Source organism: Apodemus sylvaticus, chromosome 3, assembly GCF_947179515.1.
Source record: "Apodemus sylvaticus chromosome 3, mApoSyl1.1, whole genome shotgun sequence".
Classification (NCBI taxonomy): domain Eukaryota; kingdom Metazoa; phylum Chordata; class Mammalia; order Rodentia; family Muridae; genus Apodemus; species Apodemus sylvaticus.
In genome coordinates, this window is record NC_067474.1 from 31,524,825 (window position 1) to 31,541,416 (window position 16,592).

The window sequence follows — 16,592 nt, forward strand, 5'->3', positions numbered from 1 at the left end:
AACAGTGTCTGGGTTTGATGGCTGGATATGGAATGGATAGCCAGGCTGGGCAGTCTCTGAATGGACTTTCCTTCAGAGAATCCTTCTTATCAGATGTCTCTGCCTTGTTTCAAGTTAACATAGGACTAGGTAAAACACAGTGGCAAAATTTTCATTTGTTCATGGAGATAAAGCTGCTGTATTTAGATGGTTTCTTTGGTAAATTAGAACATTTAGCATTGTCTGCACTTACTTGTTCTAAGAGTACCTTCTTTGGTAAGGTGCCTGCTCATATTTTCTGATTCAGATATGTATAAATTATACTGAACAGTCTTTTATCAGTTATATCCTCAAGTATTTTCTCTTGTTTTGTTGCATATACTTTCATTGTCTTTATGATAACTTTTTAAAACAGTTTTATTAATTCTAATAATATCTTACATTCCTTCCTTTGTTGTTATATGTAGTGTCCAAAACTATACCATGAAGAACATCTATATTTATGAGTGAGTGTAGAGGGTGTTATCTTCTAGTAAATTTAAAAATGTTTTCCATCTCTTGAGGGCTGGAATTACAGGTGTGTACCATGGTATATGTTAATGTGGTGGTGGCAAGCTCCTATTAGGTGCACACTGCATTCTAGTTAAACATGAGCAATTGAACTACATTCCTAACTACAATTTCAGTTACTTTTAAAATAATATGGAAAACTGTCCAATTTAATTTCATCTGTATTCATTTACGTGGAAATTTGTTCTCCCTGGGCACTATGGCTGAAAAAGATCTCCATTTTAAAAACTGTATTCCTGTTACACCTTTGTCAGGAGTTGACTTCTTGGTCAGGCCAGTTGTCCTCTCACCATTTTCCCTTTTGACTCCTGACCTGTGAGTTACAAATCAACATCACATTATCTCAATTACTATCTTTAATGGACTTGTAGTGTCTAGTAGGTTTTTAATTGTCTGTATATGTTTTTAGGCATTGTGTTGGTCATATTGAGTTTCTGGAATTTCCACTTCAAAATCCATTTCCCACCTATGAAATAACTGCTTATGATTTCATTTAATGTAGCATTATGCCTAATAATAAGGTAGCAATGAACGTAAACATATTGTATCTATTAATCTACATAAATAATTTTTTTACTCATTTATTTTTTAACTCAATTTTCATAAGTTTTAATTTTCTTTTTAAAAATATTTTTATTAGGTACATTCTTCATTTACATTTCAAATGTTTCCTGGTCCCCCAACAAAAGTCTCATAACCTATCTCCCCTCCCCCTGTTCCCCAATCGACCCTCTCTTGTTTCCCTGTCATAGCATTCTCCCACACTGCAACATCGAGCCTTTCCAGGACCAAGGGTCTCTCCGCCAATTGATGTTCAACAAGGCCATCCTCTGCTGCCTGTGTGTCTGGAGCCATGGGTAACACCATGCGCACCCTCTGGTTGACAGTTTTGTCAATGAGAGCTCTGGGACTATGGGTGGCTCATATTGTTGTTCCTGCTATGGCACTGCAAACCCCTTCAGCTCCTTAGGTCCTTTCTTTAGCTCCCCCATTGGGGACCCTGTTCTCAGATCAATGGCTGCCTAAGAGTGTTCCCCTCTGTATTTGTCATACACTAGCAGAGTCTCCCAGGGGACAGCTATATGGGCAGTATATATATATATATATATATATATATATATATATATATATATATATATATATATATGATATATACATATATACACTGTATATAGTCATATAATAAAGATATAAAATGTAATTCATAAGGATTTCATTTCAAAGCTAGCTTGCATATTGTTTTAACATAAAATTTTGCTTGTTTTGTGGTATCTAAAAAAAGAAGTGTATTCTTTCTCTAATAATTTTCCTTTCTTTATGTAGATCTGAATTTCTGATCTTATCTCTGAAGAAGTCTTAAAATTCTTGTCAAGAAAGTTTCCTGACAAGAGTTTCTTAGTTTTTCTTTGAACAAATTCTTTTTTCTACTTCACTTTTGAATGCTAATTTCACTGGATGCTGATTTCTAGGTTGGTGGTTTTATTACTTATACTTCACACTTCATACACTCTGTCGTAATGACTTATTGCATGTTCTTTTAAAAATTAACTGTAATTAAATTCATTTTTTGTTCCTACACAGATATGATTTTGGCATTGTGGGGCCTTTTCATGCATTCTGAGTTTCATGAATGTGTAGATTGGTTTCTGTCATTAATATTGTAATGCTCTCACACATGGCTATATCTACTATCCTTCCTTTGGATGTAATTCATAATTCCTGGTTTATCTATACTGGCTTTCATTCTTCCCTGTGCTTTGAAATTTGGGTACTTCCTGCAATATTTTAGTAGTCACTGATGTTTTTTCATGGCTATAATGAGAATATCAGTCATTCTTCCTTTGTTTCATGTGTAATTTGATATCTGCTCTGCCCTTTTCTTTTCTCACAGTTTCTATACTTTGCTCTCTTTCTTCCTCTCTTTCTTTCTCCCTGTCTTTCTGACACACATACACACTCATATAAGCACACTCCATATATATATACATATATAGATGTGTATATATATATATATTAACTACATTTTTATTAAGATTATGAGATATTGATGAGTTATTTTGAATACCTAGTTTGATAATTACAGATTTTCAGCTGTTTCTGAATTTCTTTCTTTTGGCTGGCTTTATCTCTTTGATGGTATATTTTCTAGTATGGAGATCATGCTGTGATGAAGTTTTTGACTACTACATGCAATAAATACATAGTAAGCTAAAAGTTATTCATAAGTCTAGAAGATAATGAATATTTATTGTACATCATAATAAGAAACCAAGCCTAAATACAGAGGTATATTTTTCTCTTATTTTGAAAACTTGATGTAATAAAACATTACACTTCTAGAATGTCATAGTAAATTTAATAGAAATTTCATCAGAATTTCTTTCTTAAGTGAATCAATATTATGTAAGGAAGAAACCTACTAGGTAGTAGGTCCTACTCAAAAATCAATATTAATAAATTAATGTATAGTATTACCAAAATAGTAATATAGAGAATAATATATTTATAGATGAATGTCATTCATTTATGGAAATTAATTCCTGTCCAGGAAGGCATTTCCTTGAAGTAATTGATTTAATCCTCTTCAAGCTGTAATAATCTTGAGAAAATAGTACTACAAAGGCTCTGTGTTTTAATTAAATTCCAAGGATTCTTACATTTTTCTTACCTCCAATAACAAAATTGCAGTATAAATTTGACTGTTTTTCATTTATAAAAGGAAAGAGGGAAGTGATTTTTTTCAATTAAATTAGCTTTACTCCTGTTGCCAATATTTTTTAATCTTCTTCATTTATTAGTGCTACCCTTTTATGTGGGCAGCATTTAGTTTTAATTATACATTAGAAATTTTAAGGCTAAATACGTTATTGTACATTCATAACCCCATGATCTGCTTGTGGCCCTGTTATCTCATTCATCACTTATTACAAAGGTGGCATTAAGAAGTACAACTTTCTCCTCTACTCTTTGTTCCTGTATTTCCTTTAGACAGGGAAGTTTGGGGTAAATATTTTTCAGATGAATGAGCGGTCTCATCCCTCAACATTGGCAGTACCTAGACTTTGAATATGATCTCTACAGGTTCTCTCTCTCATTTATTGGGTACTTCAGCAAATGTCATAACTGTTTGGGTCGTGAGAGTCTCCTGCTTTCCTGGCATCTGTTACTTTCTGGTGGCTACTATTAGTTTACCATCCCCCACTGGTACACAGCTCTGTTCAATTTCCTGAGCCTTTGTACATCTACCCTGTCTCCTCCCCTTTTCCCTAGCCCTCCTTATGATCCCAAGTTCCTCCTTCCTTCTACCTCCTATGATTATTTTGTTTCCCCTTCTAAGTAGGACAAATACACATGGAGAGACCCATGGCTCCAGCTGCATATGTAGCATAGGATGACCTTAACTGGCATCAATGGGAAGGGAGGCCCTTGGTCCTGTGAAGACTTGGTGCCCCTTCATAGTGGAATGCTAGGGCTGTGAGGCAGGAGTGTGTGTGTGGGGGGGGGTAGGAATTATCCTCATAGGAGCAGGGAAGAAGAGGAATGGGATAGGGGGTTCATGGTGGGAAAACTAGGAAGAGAGATAACATTTGAAAGGTAAATATATAGAATAACCAATAAAAAATTAAAAAATAAATATATTTTAGAATGTGCAAATAATGAAAAAATAAAGCTGCTATGAACATAAAAAAAGGAGCACAACTTTCATGTGGCCTCTTGGTTTTTGTGTGTTTGTCTTTACATGAAATTTTTACTATGGCATTGAATTGCACATATGAGGTTGATATTTATTCATATATTGCAGCACTTATAGGATGGGAAAGCATATTTTGGAAAGTCCTCGGTGTGTGGTTTTGGGAAACATAGGAGCATGGTTTGATAGTTAGACTTAAGGAGTTTGCAATCAGTGTTACTCTGCTGGCGTTACTGCTGCACTTCTCTCATACATAGCCACTACATTCTTACCGAAAGCTCATACTCATTTGCTTTCATCACTTAAAATCATTCTTGACTTGAAATAAAGTTGATATTTTCATCAAATCACCAAATTCCATTTATAGTTCTCTCAAAATGTGTACTAAAATACATTCCCTGTGTCTGCAGGACCATGACTGCAGGCCAGTTCCTGTCTATCCTCTGTGTGAGATAATGAAAGTGTTTTTACTGCCAGTCTTCCCGTCCTACCCAATTTCCATAACATATAGTCATATTTATAATGAAAGTAAGATCAGAGTGATTCTGTGCTTATACCTTTCCAGAATCTTCCTTTTAGAAAATTATCTGCCTGTCAGAACTACCTCATTTTATCACCTTCTTTTTTATGTTCATTTTATTATACTTCCCTTCAGCTTTATTCTTTAAATGGACAAAGTTTGCCCTGTACTGACTGTTACTATGTCTAGACAATCAGTGTTAAGTGTCTTTGGTCTATCCTGCCAGTAAAGCAACATTTACCATCTGCTTAGCTTGCTGCCTCATCCACTCAATTGCTTCCCGAGATTACCACTATTTTTGTTCTTTTAATTTTCCATGCATTGAAGCTAAACAATACAAGTTCCTTTGTTGTATAGTCTATACAACAAAGTATATAGATCAGTGCTCTTTCTGCAGTAAGTCTTTTCAAATAACATGCTATTATCACGTTTGCAGTCCCATAGTGCATAAAGAGGATAAATGCCTGCTAGTAATTTAATTTACACAAAATTAAGAATGATGCTTTCAGTTGGCATGCCTCTGCTGTCTTAAGATGGAAAATTCAGTTCTAAAAAGCTATAAAGATCTTGATGCCTCCAAGAGATGCATTCTCTTTCTCAAAATAGAGAAACACCATGCTGAATGGAGAACAAGTTTTGCAGAAAATGACAAGTAGGCCTCAGTAGGCATAAATTAATGTCTTCCATCTATCCTTTCAGTGATGTTAAACTTAGTAGTATGTGCACGCTCAAGAATGCAAAATGTCTGTACAGACACCCAATCTCCTCTTGTGCTATTATTTTCTATCTATAGTTTTGCAGGAGTCCTTAAATTCTTCCATTCAGCATTTTCTCCACTCTCATATAAATTACTCATAGTGGTGCAAATGATTTATTTATTGCATAAACCCAACGTCAAAAATCATTCCTAGTACTACAACTGTTCTTCTTATATTCAAGGTAAGGGCAAGGATGAAATATAATATTTAAAAATTAAGGGATGAATAAGCATACAAATGATTTTAATGCAGCATTAAATAGTTTCTGTCAACCCTATGTTCTAGAGTTTTTTTTCCAAAAATTCAACAATCACTTCTATCATGAGAAGAATTAAGAAAATTGAAAAATGACCTCCAATTGAACCAGCACCATTTGTTGAAAAGGTTATCTTTTTTCCACCGGAAGTTTTTGTCTCCTTTGTCGAAGAGCAAGTGACCATAGGTTTGTCGGTTTAATTTGGATCCTCAATTCTATTCCATTGGTCTGCTTGTCTGTCACTGTGCCAATACCATGCAGTTTTTAACACTATTGCTCTGTAGTATTGCTTGAAGTCAGGGATACTGATTCCCACAGAATTTCTTTTGTTGTTGAGAAGAGTTTTAGCTATCCTGGGTTTTCTGTTATTCCAGACGAATTTGAGAATTGCTTTTTTTAACTCTGTGAAGAACTGAGTTGGTATTTTGATGGGGATTGCATTGAATCTGTAGATCGCTTTTGGCAAGATGGCCATTTTAACTATATTAATCCTGCCAATCCATGAGCATGGCAGATTTTTCCATTTTCTGAGGTCTTTGATTTCCTTCTTCAGAGACCTGAAGTTCTTGTCATATAGATATTTCACTTGTTTGGTTAGAGTCATACCAAGATACTTTATATTGTTTGTGGCTATTGTGAAGGGTGTCATTTCCCTAACTTCTTTCTCAGCCTGCTTATCCTTTGAGTATAGGAAGGCAACTGATTTGCTTGAGTTGATTTTATAACCAGCCACTTTGCTGAAGTTGTTTATCAGCTGTACGAGTTCTCTAGTGGAATTTTTTGGGTCACTTAGGTAGACTATCATGTCATCTGCAAATAGTGATAGTTTGACTTCTTCCTTTCTGATTTGTATCACTTTGACCTCCTTATGTTGTCTAATTGCTCTAGCTAGAACTTCAAGTACTATATTGAAAAGATATGGAGAGAGAGGACAGTCTTGTCCAGTCCCTGATTTTAGTGGGATTGCTTCAAGTTTCTTTCAATTTAGTTTGATGTTGGCTACCGGTTTGCTGTATATTGCTTTAAAGATGTTTAGGTATGGGCCTTGAATTCCTGTTCTTTCCAAGACTTTTAGCATGAAAGGATGCTGAGTTTTGTCAAATGCTCTTTCTGCATCTAATGAGATGATCATATGTTTTTTTTCGTTGAGTTTGTTTATGTAGTGGATAGCATTGATGGATTTTCTTATGTTGAACCATCCCTGCATCCCTGGGATGAAGCCTACTTGATCATGGTGGATGATCGTTTTGAAGTGTTCTTGGATTTGGTTGGCAAAAATTTTATTAAGTATTTTTGCATCAATATTCATAAGAGAAATTGGCCTGAAGTTCTCTTTCTTTGTTGGATCTTTGTGTGGGTTTGGTATCAGTGTAATTGTAGCTTCATAGAACGAGTTGGGTAGAGTTCTTTCTGTTTCTTTTTTGTGGAATAGTTTGAAGAGTATTGGTGTTAGGTCTTCTATGAAGTTCTGATAGAACTCTGCACTGAAGCCATCTGGTCCTGTGGTTTTTTTGGTTGGGAGAATTTCTATGACCCTTTTTATTTCTTCTGGTGTTCTGGGACTGTTTAGTTGATCTATTTGATCCTAATTTAGTTTTGGTGTCGTATATCTGTCTAGGAAACTGTTCATTTCCTCCAGATTCTCCAGTTGTGTTGAGTATAGACTTTTGTAGTAGGATCTAATAAGTTTTTGAATTTCCTCAGTTTCTGTTGTTATATCTCCCTTTGCATTTCTAAGTTTGTTAATCTGGATACTGTCTCTGTGCCCTTTGGCATGCTGAAGAATGAGAATTGATCCATTCTTATCTCCATGTACTAAACTTCACTCCAAGTGGATCAAGGACCTCCATGTAAAACCAGACACATTGAAACTAATAGAAAAGAAACTGGGGAAGACCCCAGAGGACATGGGCATGGGGGAAAAGTTCCTGAACAGATCACCAATAGCTTATGCTCTAAGATCAAGAATTGACAAATGGAACCTCATAAAATTACAAAGTTTCTGTAAGGCAAAGGACACTGTTAAAAGGACAAAACAGCAACCATCAAATTGGGAAAGGATATTCACCAACCCTACATCTGATAGAGGGCTAATATCCAATATATACAAAGAACTCAAGAAGTTAGACCCCAGGGAACCAAATAATCCTATTAAAAATGGGGTACAGATCTAAACAAAGAATTTTCACCTGAAGAATTTCGGATGGCCGAGAGGCACCCTAAGAAGTGCTCAACATCATTAGTCATTAGGGAAATGCAAATCAAAACAACCCTGAGATTTCACCTTACACCAGTCAGAATGGCTAAGGTCAAAAACTCAGGAGACAGCAGGTGTTGGCGAGGATTCGGACAAAGAGGAACACTCCTCCACTGCTGGTGGGGCTGTAAGATGGTACAACCATTTTGGAAATCAGTCTGGCGGTTCCTCAGAAAACTGGACATGACACTTCCGGAGGACCCTGCTATACCTCTCCTAGGCATATACCCAAAGGATTCCCCAGCATGCAATAAAGACACATGCTCCATTATGTTCATAGAAGCCTTATTTATAATAGCCAGAAGCAGGAAAGAACCCAGATGCCCCTCAAACGAGGAATGGATACAGAAAATGTGGTATATTTACACAATGGAATACTACTCAGCAATTAGAAACAATGAATTCACAAAATTTTTAGGTTTAATCTGGAAAATATCATCCTAAGTGAGGTAACCCAGTCACAAAAGAATACACATGGAATGCAATCTCTGATAAGTGGATCTTAATTAGCTCAGAAGCCCTGAATACCCAAGGCACAAATTGCATAACAAATGACTCCCATGAAGAAGTATGGGGAAGGTCCTGATCCTGGAAAGGATTGATCTAGCATTGGAAGGGAATATAAGGTCAGAGAAAAAAAAGGAGGGAGGTGATTGAAGAAGGGATGGAGAGAAGAAGTTTTATGGGACATATGGGGAGGGGGGATCTGGAAAAGGGGAAATCATTTGGAATGTAAACAAAGAATATAGAAAATAAAAATATATATAAAAAAAAAAGAAAAATGAAACCCCCATCACCACCAACAACAAAAACCCAAACAAATAAAAGAAAAATGAAAAAAAAGCCAAAAGAACAGCAACAACAGAAAATCCTATGGCACTAACTTTCTTGTTGCCCAGCCACTATTTTGTGTCTCTTGGACTCTGCTGAGACATCTCCACTTAACAGGTTATTTTTTTTAATGCCCTGGGTCTTTCTTTATCAATCTTCTCACCTGTCTGCTTGTTGGTGTTTTGCCCAACAATAGAAGTAACCTTTCTTCTCTGATATAATTGTTGTCTCAGTGGCTTACTGCTGAATAAGCTTACCCTTTCTAGTTCTTTCTGATCTATGGCTCAGCTACGTTCAGCTGTTGTGGCTTCCACTTTTTTTCCAAGCTGACTAATTGAAACTGGCCTTTCTTGTCTTCACACTGAATTGTTCTCCTTGGAAAAAACTGACTCTGAATTGCATGAGCTAAATTGCATTGACTACACTGATTCCATGAACTGAACAGAACTGCAAGAACTCAACTGAACTCAACAGCATTCAACTGAACTGCACTGAGTTCCAATGAACTGAACTCAACTGAACTCCAGTGCATTGCCTTAATTCAACTAAACTCACTTCCCTCAATTAGACATCACTTTCAAACATGGCTGCTTGCTTCTTAAAACTATTATTATCTACATTGTTTGATACTAAATGTGTGTACTCAAGAGAGTTTCTCTCATCAAGGGCATGTGGGCAATCCTACCAGATCACATAGACCTAAAAGGTCTTTGGATGTGATCTCTTGCCGAAGCAGGCAATATGCTGGATTAAAATTCCTTTACAATACTTTTTTTATAGAAAAAATAATTTTTATTTATTTATTATAATAAATAAATTAATAAATAATAATATCTGCACTATTTAATATGAAGGAATGGAATCATAATTTTAGATTAATGTGATTTTATGGATTCTAAAACAATGTCTTCTCAGAATCATTAAGAAAATGCTTGCTAGAACATTTCCATCTCCTCAACAACAACAAAAAAAATCTTTGAATTTCTATAAATTATAAAATTTTAAGGTATGTATAAGTACTGATTTCCATTTACTGCTTTTGGAGTTAAATAAGGTATATTGAGTGTTTATCACACTCGGTGCTCACATAATGTTATCTTCATTATACCATTTGTAATAATTAAATACAACTCAGTTTTATTTATTTTTCTTTGTTCTTTTAAAAAGACACATTTATTCAGTGTCATGATCAGACTATTATTACATTTATCAATCAACAGCATGGGTGAAAAAGGTCTAAATTAAAACCTTTTGTTGGAATGCTTTCCACAGAACAGAAACTAAAATAGCCTGTTATATAATTAGAAACAAATACAGTCCTGGAGTTTTTGCCCACACACGAGTATTGTCTAGCACATGTCTTCTTTGTAGCAGCTAGGCCCTGCCACCACTGTGCTTGGCTGAGTTCACAAATCTGTTGTAACCTGTAGCTTCCCTGTCACTTCTCTGGCTCTCCTTTTCTGCTAAGCCTTGTTTCCTGGATGTAATTAGAACCTCCTGCCACTGCCATAGCTACTGCTGCTGCTGGAACCTCCTTAGCCACCTTGGTTTTATGGTTTAGCGAAGTACTGGCCTCCACCACCATAAGGGCCAGAGCTCCTGCCTCCAAAGTTTCCTACCTTCATGGGTCCAAAATCTGAAGACTGATTGTTGTAGCTGCCAAAATCACTGTAGCTTCCACTACTTCCTAAATTGCTTCCACTACTGCTGTCAAAGCTGCTTCTACCTACTTCTTTCTTATAGCTGTCAAAGCTGCCACTTCCTCCATAGCTACTGCCCTGGTTTCCATAACTTTGTCCACCACTTCGATAGCCTCTGCTTCCTCAAGAGCAGCCTGGGCTGTCTCCTCCATAGGCACCATCATTGCCAAATCCATTGTAGCTATCACCACTTCCACCATATCCATATCTGCCACCACTGCAGTTGCCACCAAAGCCACAATGATGACTGAAGTTCCCTCCTTGACCAAAATTGTCATTGTCACCAAAACAACCTCCACGACAACCACCAACGTTTCCAGAACCACTTCCACCTCTCTGACTGGATGAAGCACTAGCCATCTCGAGCTTTGACAGAGCTTTTCTTATTTCACAGTTGTGGCCATTCACAACAATGCATTTCTGAATAACAATCTTATTCACAGAGTCATAGTCATCAAAAGTGACATAAGCAAAGCCCCTCTTTTTTCCAATGTCTCTGTCAGTCAAAATTTCTATCATTTCAATTTTCCCATACAGCTCAAAATAATCTCATAGATAACAGTTTTCAGTTTCTTCCTTAATACAACCAACAAAGATCTTTTTCACAGTTAAGTGAGAACACGGTCTCTGAGAATATTCTCTTGACACTACTCTCTTAGGTGCTACAACTTGTCCATGCACCTTGTGTGGTCTTGCATTCATGGCAGCATCTACTTCCTCCACAGTGACGTGTGTGACAAACCCAAAGCCCCTGGGTCTCTTGGTGTTTGGGTCTCTCATTACCACACAGTCTGTTAGTGTTCCCCATTGCTCAAAATGGATCCTCAGACTCTTGCCTGTTGTTTTGAAGCTCAGCACTCCAATGAAGAGCTTCTGTAGCCATTACAGCTACTTGGGAGACTCTGAATTAGACATGACCTCAGGGTGACGAGAGCCTTCATTGATGCTTCCTTGGCAGTGTCAAAGAGCAGAGAGACAACTAAGTTTTATATAATTAAAATGTTATCTTTTCTCATGGAAAATACATCTTCAAATGTTTTTCATGTTTAGAAATAAATCTAATGAAAAATAAATAAATTTTAGTCCTGTAGAGACATAGTAATGCACGTCAGACACCCTGATTTATCTGTAGTACTATCATTTCAATTTGCAACTCTCCCAATTCTCTTTGATGACTATAAAGCAAGGCATATTGAAGAGCATATTATTTTTTTGTATTAAGGTTTCGTAATCAAAAGAAATATTACTAATTGAAAGGATTTGAAACTTATGAACGCTGTAATATTTATCTGTTTATTGTAAAATATTTAGCATGTAAAATATATAAAATTTATAGTACTACACATTGTAAATTTAGATATATATTAGATTCATATATGTTATATTGTAAAGAATGTATCAGGAAATACATATACATCATTTACTAATTAATGTTAAATGAATCAATAGTAATTTGCATTAATATCAGGAAAAGGTGCCAATAAAAAGTAATAATAATATCCAGGATACATTTTTACTCTCTTTCTCATTACGTTTAAATTTATCAAATTTGTAAACATTTTTTATTAAATAGCTACTTATTTACATATTTTAAACTGAAGTATCCTATTTAAGCAGAGGCAAATATCAGAGACCAGAGTAACTGGGCCTTTTGTTTAAACAAACAAACAAACAAACAAACAAACAAACGTACACCTTGCTTCATTCTTTCTGAATTGGTAAGAATTCACAGAGAAATAAATAAAAGTATTATCACTTGATTGCATAATTACAGTGTCAGAGTTGTACAATGATGTATATAAAAGATAAAATGTCAACTCAAGGCTGCTGCACATGCTCAATCACTTGGCAATTCCTCGGTCCTGCTCTTGTCCAGGAGGCAAACTGATTGATCCATCTTCTTACCTCCCACTCACCATTCTGCTCAGATCTTTTCCCTAATGACCTTGGCACATGGATGTCTCATAAACCAGTGTTATGAAGAGTGTCTTAATCTTAATAAAAATGTATTAGTTCTATTTCTATATAATTGTCATTTTCTCTGATAATTCTAAACCAAATAATTGAAAAAAGTTTGCACTAATTCAAGTTGCATATGAGAAGCCACACTGATTATCATATTTTCCAACTTTCAGTATTAAGAACGTAACTCCAAAAGTTGGAGATCCTGAGACCCGGAGAGCTATTCGCCGTGCCTTTGATGTGTGGCAGAATGTAACTCCTCTAACGTTTGAAGAAGTTCCCTACAGTGAACTAGAGAACGGCAAACGTGATGTGGATATAACCATCATTTTTGCTTCTGGTTTTCATGGAGACAGCTCTCCCTTTGATGGGGAGGGAGGATTTTTGGCACATGCTTATTTCCCTGGACCAGGAATTGGAGGCGATACTCATTTTGATTCTGATGAGCCATGGACACTGGGAAATCCCAATCATGATGGTAAGTCCATTATTTCTTTCCAAAATTAATGATCCCTCTTTTATTTTAGGATGTTCAAATGATTTGCAAATTTATAAACTTAAGGCAGAGAGTCTATATATTATTTTTTTCTAGGACAAATATCACTGCTTTATTTTAATTGAGACTTGTTCTGAGTTTGCCTCTCAGGAAGCTGCAGGGCTATGGCCCCAAACATCTAGAGAAAGGACAATGCTCTGAGAGAATTGATGTTTAGAAACATTAGGCAAAAGCACTGATTGATTCCTCCTAGGCCCTGTGGCTTTCCAAGTGTGGCTGGCTCTCATTGGCAGAAACCTAGAACCACATCAGGGGGAAGAAAGTGAAGATCTGTGACTGAAGGTAGCTGTGTGCATTCAGAGCTACTTAAAGGTCCGGGAACAACCGAGAAACTTCCCTTTCTTCTCATTTCTCTATTCTTGGTACAACATGAAAGGTAATTGTGGTGTTTCACGAACAAAGCAACATTTCTATCAAATTAACTGCTGCTTGCAATTAATTTAAATAGTTGATTATTTACATAATTAAGGGAAGGGATATAAAACTGTGAGACCTCACATTTGAAACAGGGTGCTCATGTAAGAAAGTTCAGACCTATTGCAGGTGGGCATGTTAAGCAGAGGTATGCATGTATATTAGAACTTTACTTACTGTGAACTAAAAGTACAAATTCACCAAATTATACAAATCAAGATGAGATATTTTCTGGCCCTGCACTTTTTGATTACTGCTTGTTCCCAGGAAGAGCACTTTGGGGTTTTTTATTTGTTTTTGTTGTTGTTGTTGTTGTTGCTGTTTTTACAGTTATTCTTTTTATTATTATTATTTTGCTTTTATTTATTTTTATCATCTCAAATGCTGCCCCCCACCTCCTCCTCCCTCACGGAGTCTCTCCCCTTCTCCTCTGAAACGGTTAGGCACCCCCTGGTTTATCTGCCCACCATGGCACATCAACTCTCTTCAAAGTTAGCACATCTTTTCCACTGATGCCATTTGGAAAAGAGTTTACACAGACAGTCAACAGCTTTAGGGGTAGCCCCAGTTCCCCATGTATTTAGGAAAATAATTGATGGAATTATTACACTTTATATATGTGATTGTGTTCTTTGAAGGTTATGAATAAGTGTAAACACTAAATTACATAGTTGTCTGTACATCATTCTTCTTTAAAGCATTTAGACTTTGTTATTAAAGTCATGAGATATTCATCATATACACTATTCCATTTTTCGTCATGAAATATAACCCTTTGACATTTATATTGTGGTGCACTGTATATTTTCTTTTATATTCAGTCTTATTATCAGCATCAATATTATTTACACTCTTTTCTCCTTATCTTTCGTCTGTTGTCTATTTTACTGTCACCAGGACATGGTTATGTGATCAATTGTCTCGATACTGTCTATATTCCTCACAAGCCAACTTCCTACAACTGTTTTTTCTAATGTATCTGTGAGGTGTCTAAATATGTGAGGTGTCTAATTGCTATCATTGTCTTCTAATACACAGAACAGTTTAACAGCCAGAAAATCCAATTAAGAATGACTTACTCTTGTTTAAAATGTTAGATATGCCAACCCATGTACTATATGACTCTTTAATTCTCAAAGACCTTAGGTTTATACCCCAGACCAAAATAATCTCTCTTTTTCACTCCTGTAAATGGTGGTTCTTCTACAAGGGCTATTGCTTCAATGGCAACTAATAAGCTAACCAAACTCTTAATTCCTCATAGATGAGTTAATCCTAGTTATGGGATTAATATTTGTTAATTCATGATATAATTTAGTTGGATGGATTTTTTTCCTTTAATTTTCTCTTTTTAAGATATAGAGAGGGTAGATAGGACAAGAATAATGATAAGTTTGTACAGCTAAATTTTGAACTGTCAGTTTCAAAGGACAAAAATAATCTACATGGTTTTGACACTAAATATACTGACTCAACCTTTTAAGTGAATAGTTCTGTATTTTGTAGTTTTACACTGAGCTTTCTTTATTAGTAACTTTTTGAAGATAGTTGGATTTTTGTCTTAGACTTTTATAGAGAGAAATGAGAATCCAGCACTTTAGAGTCAAACAGATTTATGTTTACATGCTAGTTAACTAATCATTATCTCATATAGCCTGCAACAAGATTTTTTATCTTTATTTTGTAGTTTATGCGGCAATCTGTGAAAGTTGGAAGTAGAAGTGTTTTCAATGAAAGCTGTGTGCAGAGCATGTTTAACTTATTTATAGCACCCCACTCTGAGGCCAACACACTGACAGGCATAGTGGAGTGCTGCCAGTTGCATTTACTTACATGTGTGGCCTCATAAACTTGAATGATCTAAATATTGCCTAAAGATTATGTCTTGCAAGCTCTCTATACTTTTTATTAAATGGCTAAAATCCTCAATAAAAACAGAACTAAATGGTAGGTCTCTGCTGTACTAGGTAACAGAACATTTAAAAATAAACATGTTTACTCAAATTTCCAAATGAAGCTTTGACTATATGGGAAAGGAACATGTTTACACTAATTGGCATGGCCCTAGTACTAGGAATGCTTATGTGTTTCATTCCATTTAAAAAGTTTTCCAAGGAACTTGTCAGTGGACCAAAAAAAAAAAAATTCTGAAATATATCGTCAACTAATACGTTCCAGTTAGGTCAATATATGTTTGAACAAAATTATTTAAGATTACAACTTATTTTCTTAACTTATAATGTATATTGTAACTTAAAGTATAATCACAATATTCTTTTGATATAACCATTTAGCTGCAAACTTATACAATGTAATTATTTCATATCTGTACATTCATTTTGAGAAAAATACCTTTGCAAGTCAAATAAGAATTTGATGGTCTGTAAAAGCCTGAGGGAAGAACTCTGCAAAATAATAGTGTTTAAGAATTGCTAGAGATTAAGGATATGTTAATAGGCAGTTGAAAATAAAATTCCATAATGATTTAGTTCTTCATTGAAATTTAGGATCTTAAGCAGTAAGAGCAGAGCAGCTAGGACATGTCAGTCTGAAGTATTGATCATTTATCATAACAGCTGCTTCTAGCTTTACTTGTGGTATCAGTGGATGTGAGAAGACTCATGCAGCTTTGCATCCTACTTCCTAACAACCCATAAGACCATCATTTTGTATCACACATAATGTAAGGCACAATTCTGACATCTTTATTGATAAACTGTTTTTTCTTTAAATGCCCTGGCTTGCCTACCTGGGTTGCTTTCTTTTTCTCATTCACAGCTCTTGAGCAGCTACTTGGTTTGCAGCAATATTATGCAAATTAAGGATCCTTTTCATAAGTGCCTTGCTCATTTTCCACAGCCTACTGCTCAGCTAATGAAGGCAATTTGAATTCTGTCTACCTGAAAGAGATAAACACTGTCACAGGGATCCAGTAACTATAGACCATTGTTACCTACTTTCTTACCAATTTGTTTATAGTTGTGATGCCTTTTAAAATACACTAATGGTCATTAATGGTATTTCACAATAATTTTATTAAAATTTAAAAGGACATTCACATATGTAAGCATCTTTTATAAAATGTGGTGCCATTTTCA

The 16,592-nt window shown here is 35.5% G+C and overlaps 1 protein-coding gene and 1 pseudogene across 1 annotated transcript in view; one reads left to right on the forward strand and one right to left on the reverse strand.

Moving 5' to 3' along the window:
• Positions 1 to 16,592, forward strand: part of Mmp16 (matrix metallopeptidase 16) — a 242,735-nt gene that overhangs the window by 128,667 nt on the left and 97,476 nt on the right. The window contains exon 5 of the mRNA XM_052175772.1: positions 12,698 to 13,002. Within this exon, the coding sequence (XP_052031732.1) occupies positions 12,698 to 13,002 (305 nt within the window). The remainder of the gene's footprint in view (positions 1 to 12,697; positions 13,003 to 16,592) is intronic.
• On the reverse strand, positions 10,346 to 11,477 carry LOC127679831 (heterogeneous nuclear ribonucleoprotein A1-like; annotated as a pseudogene).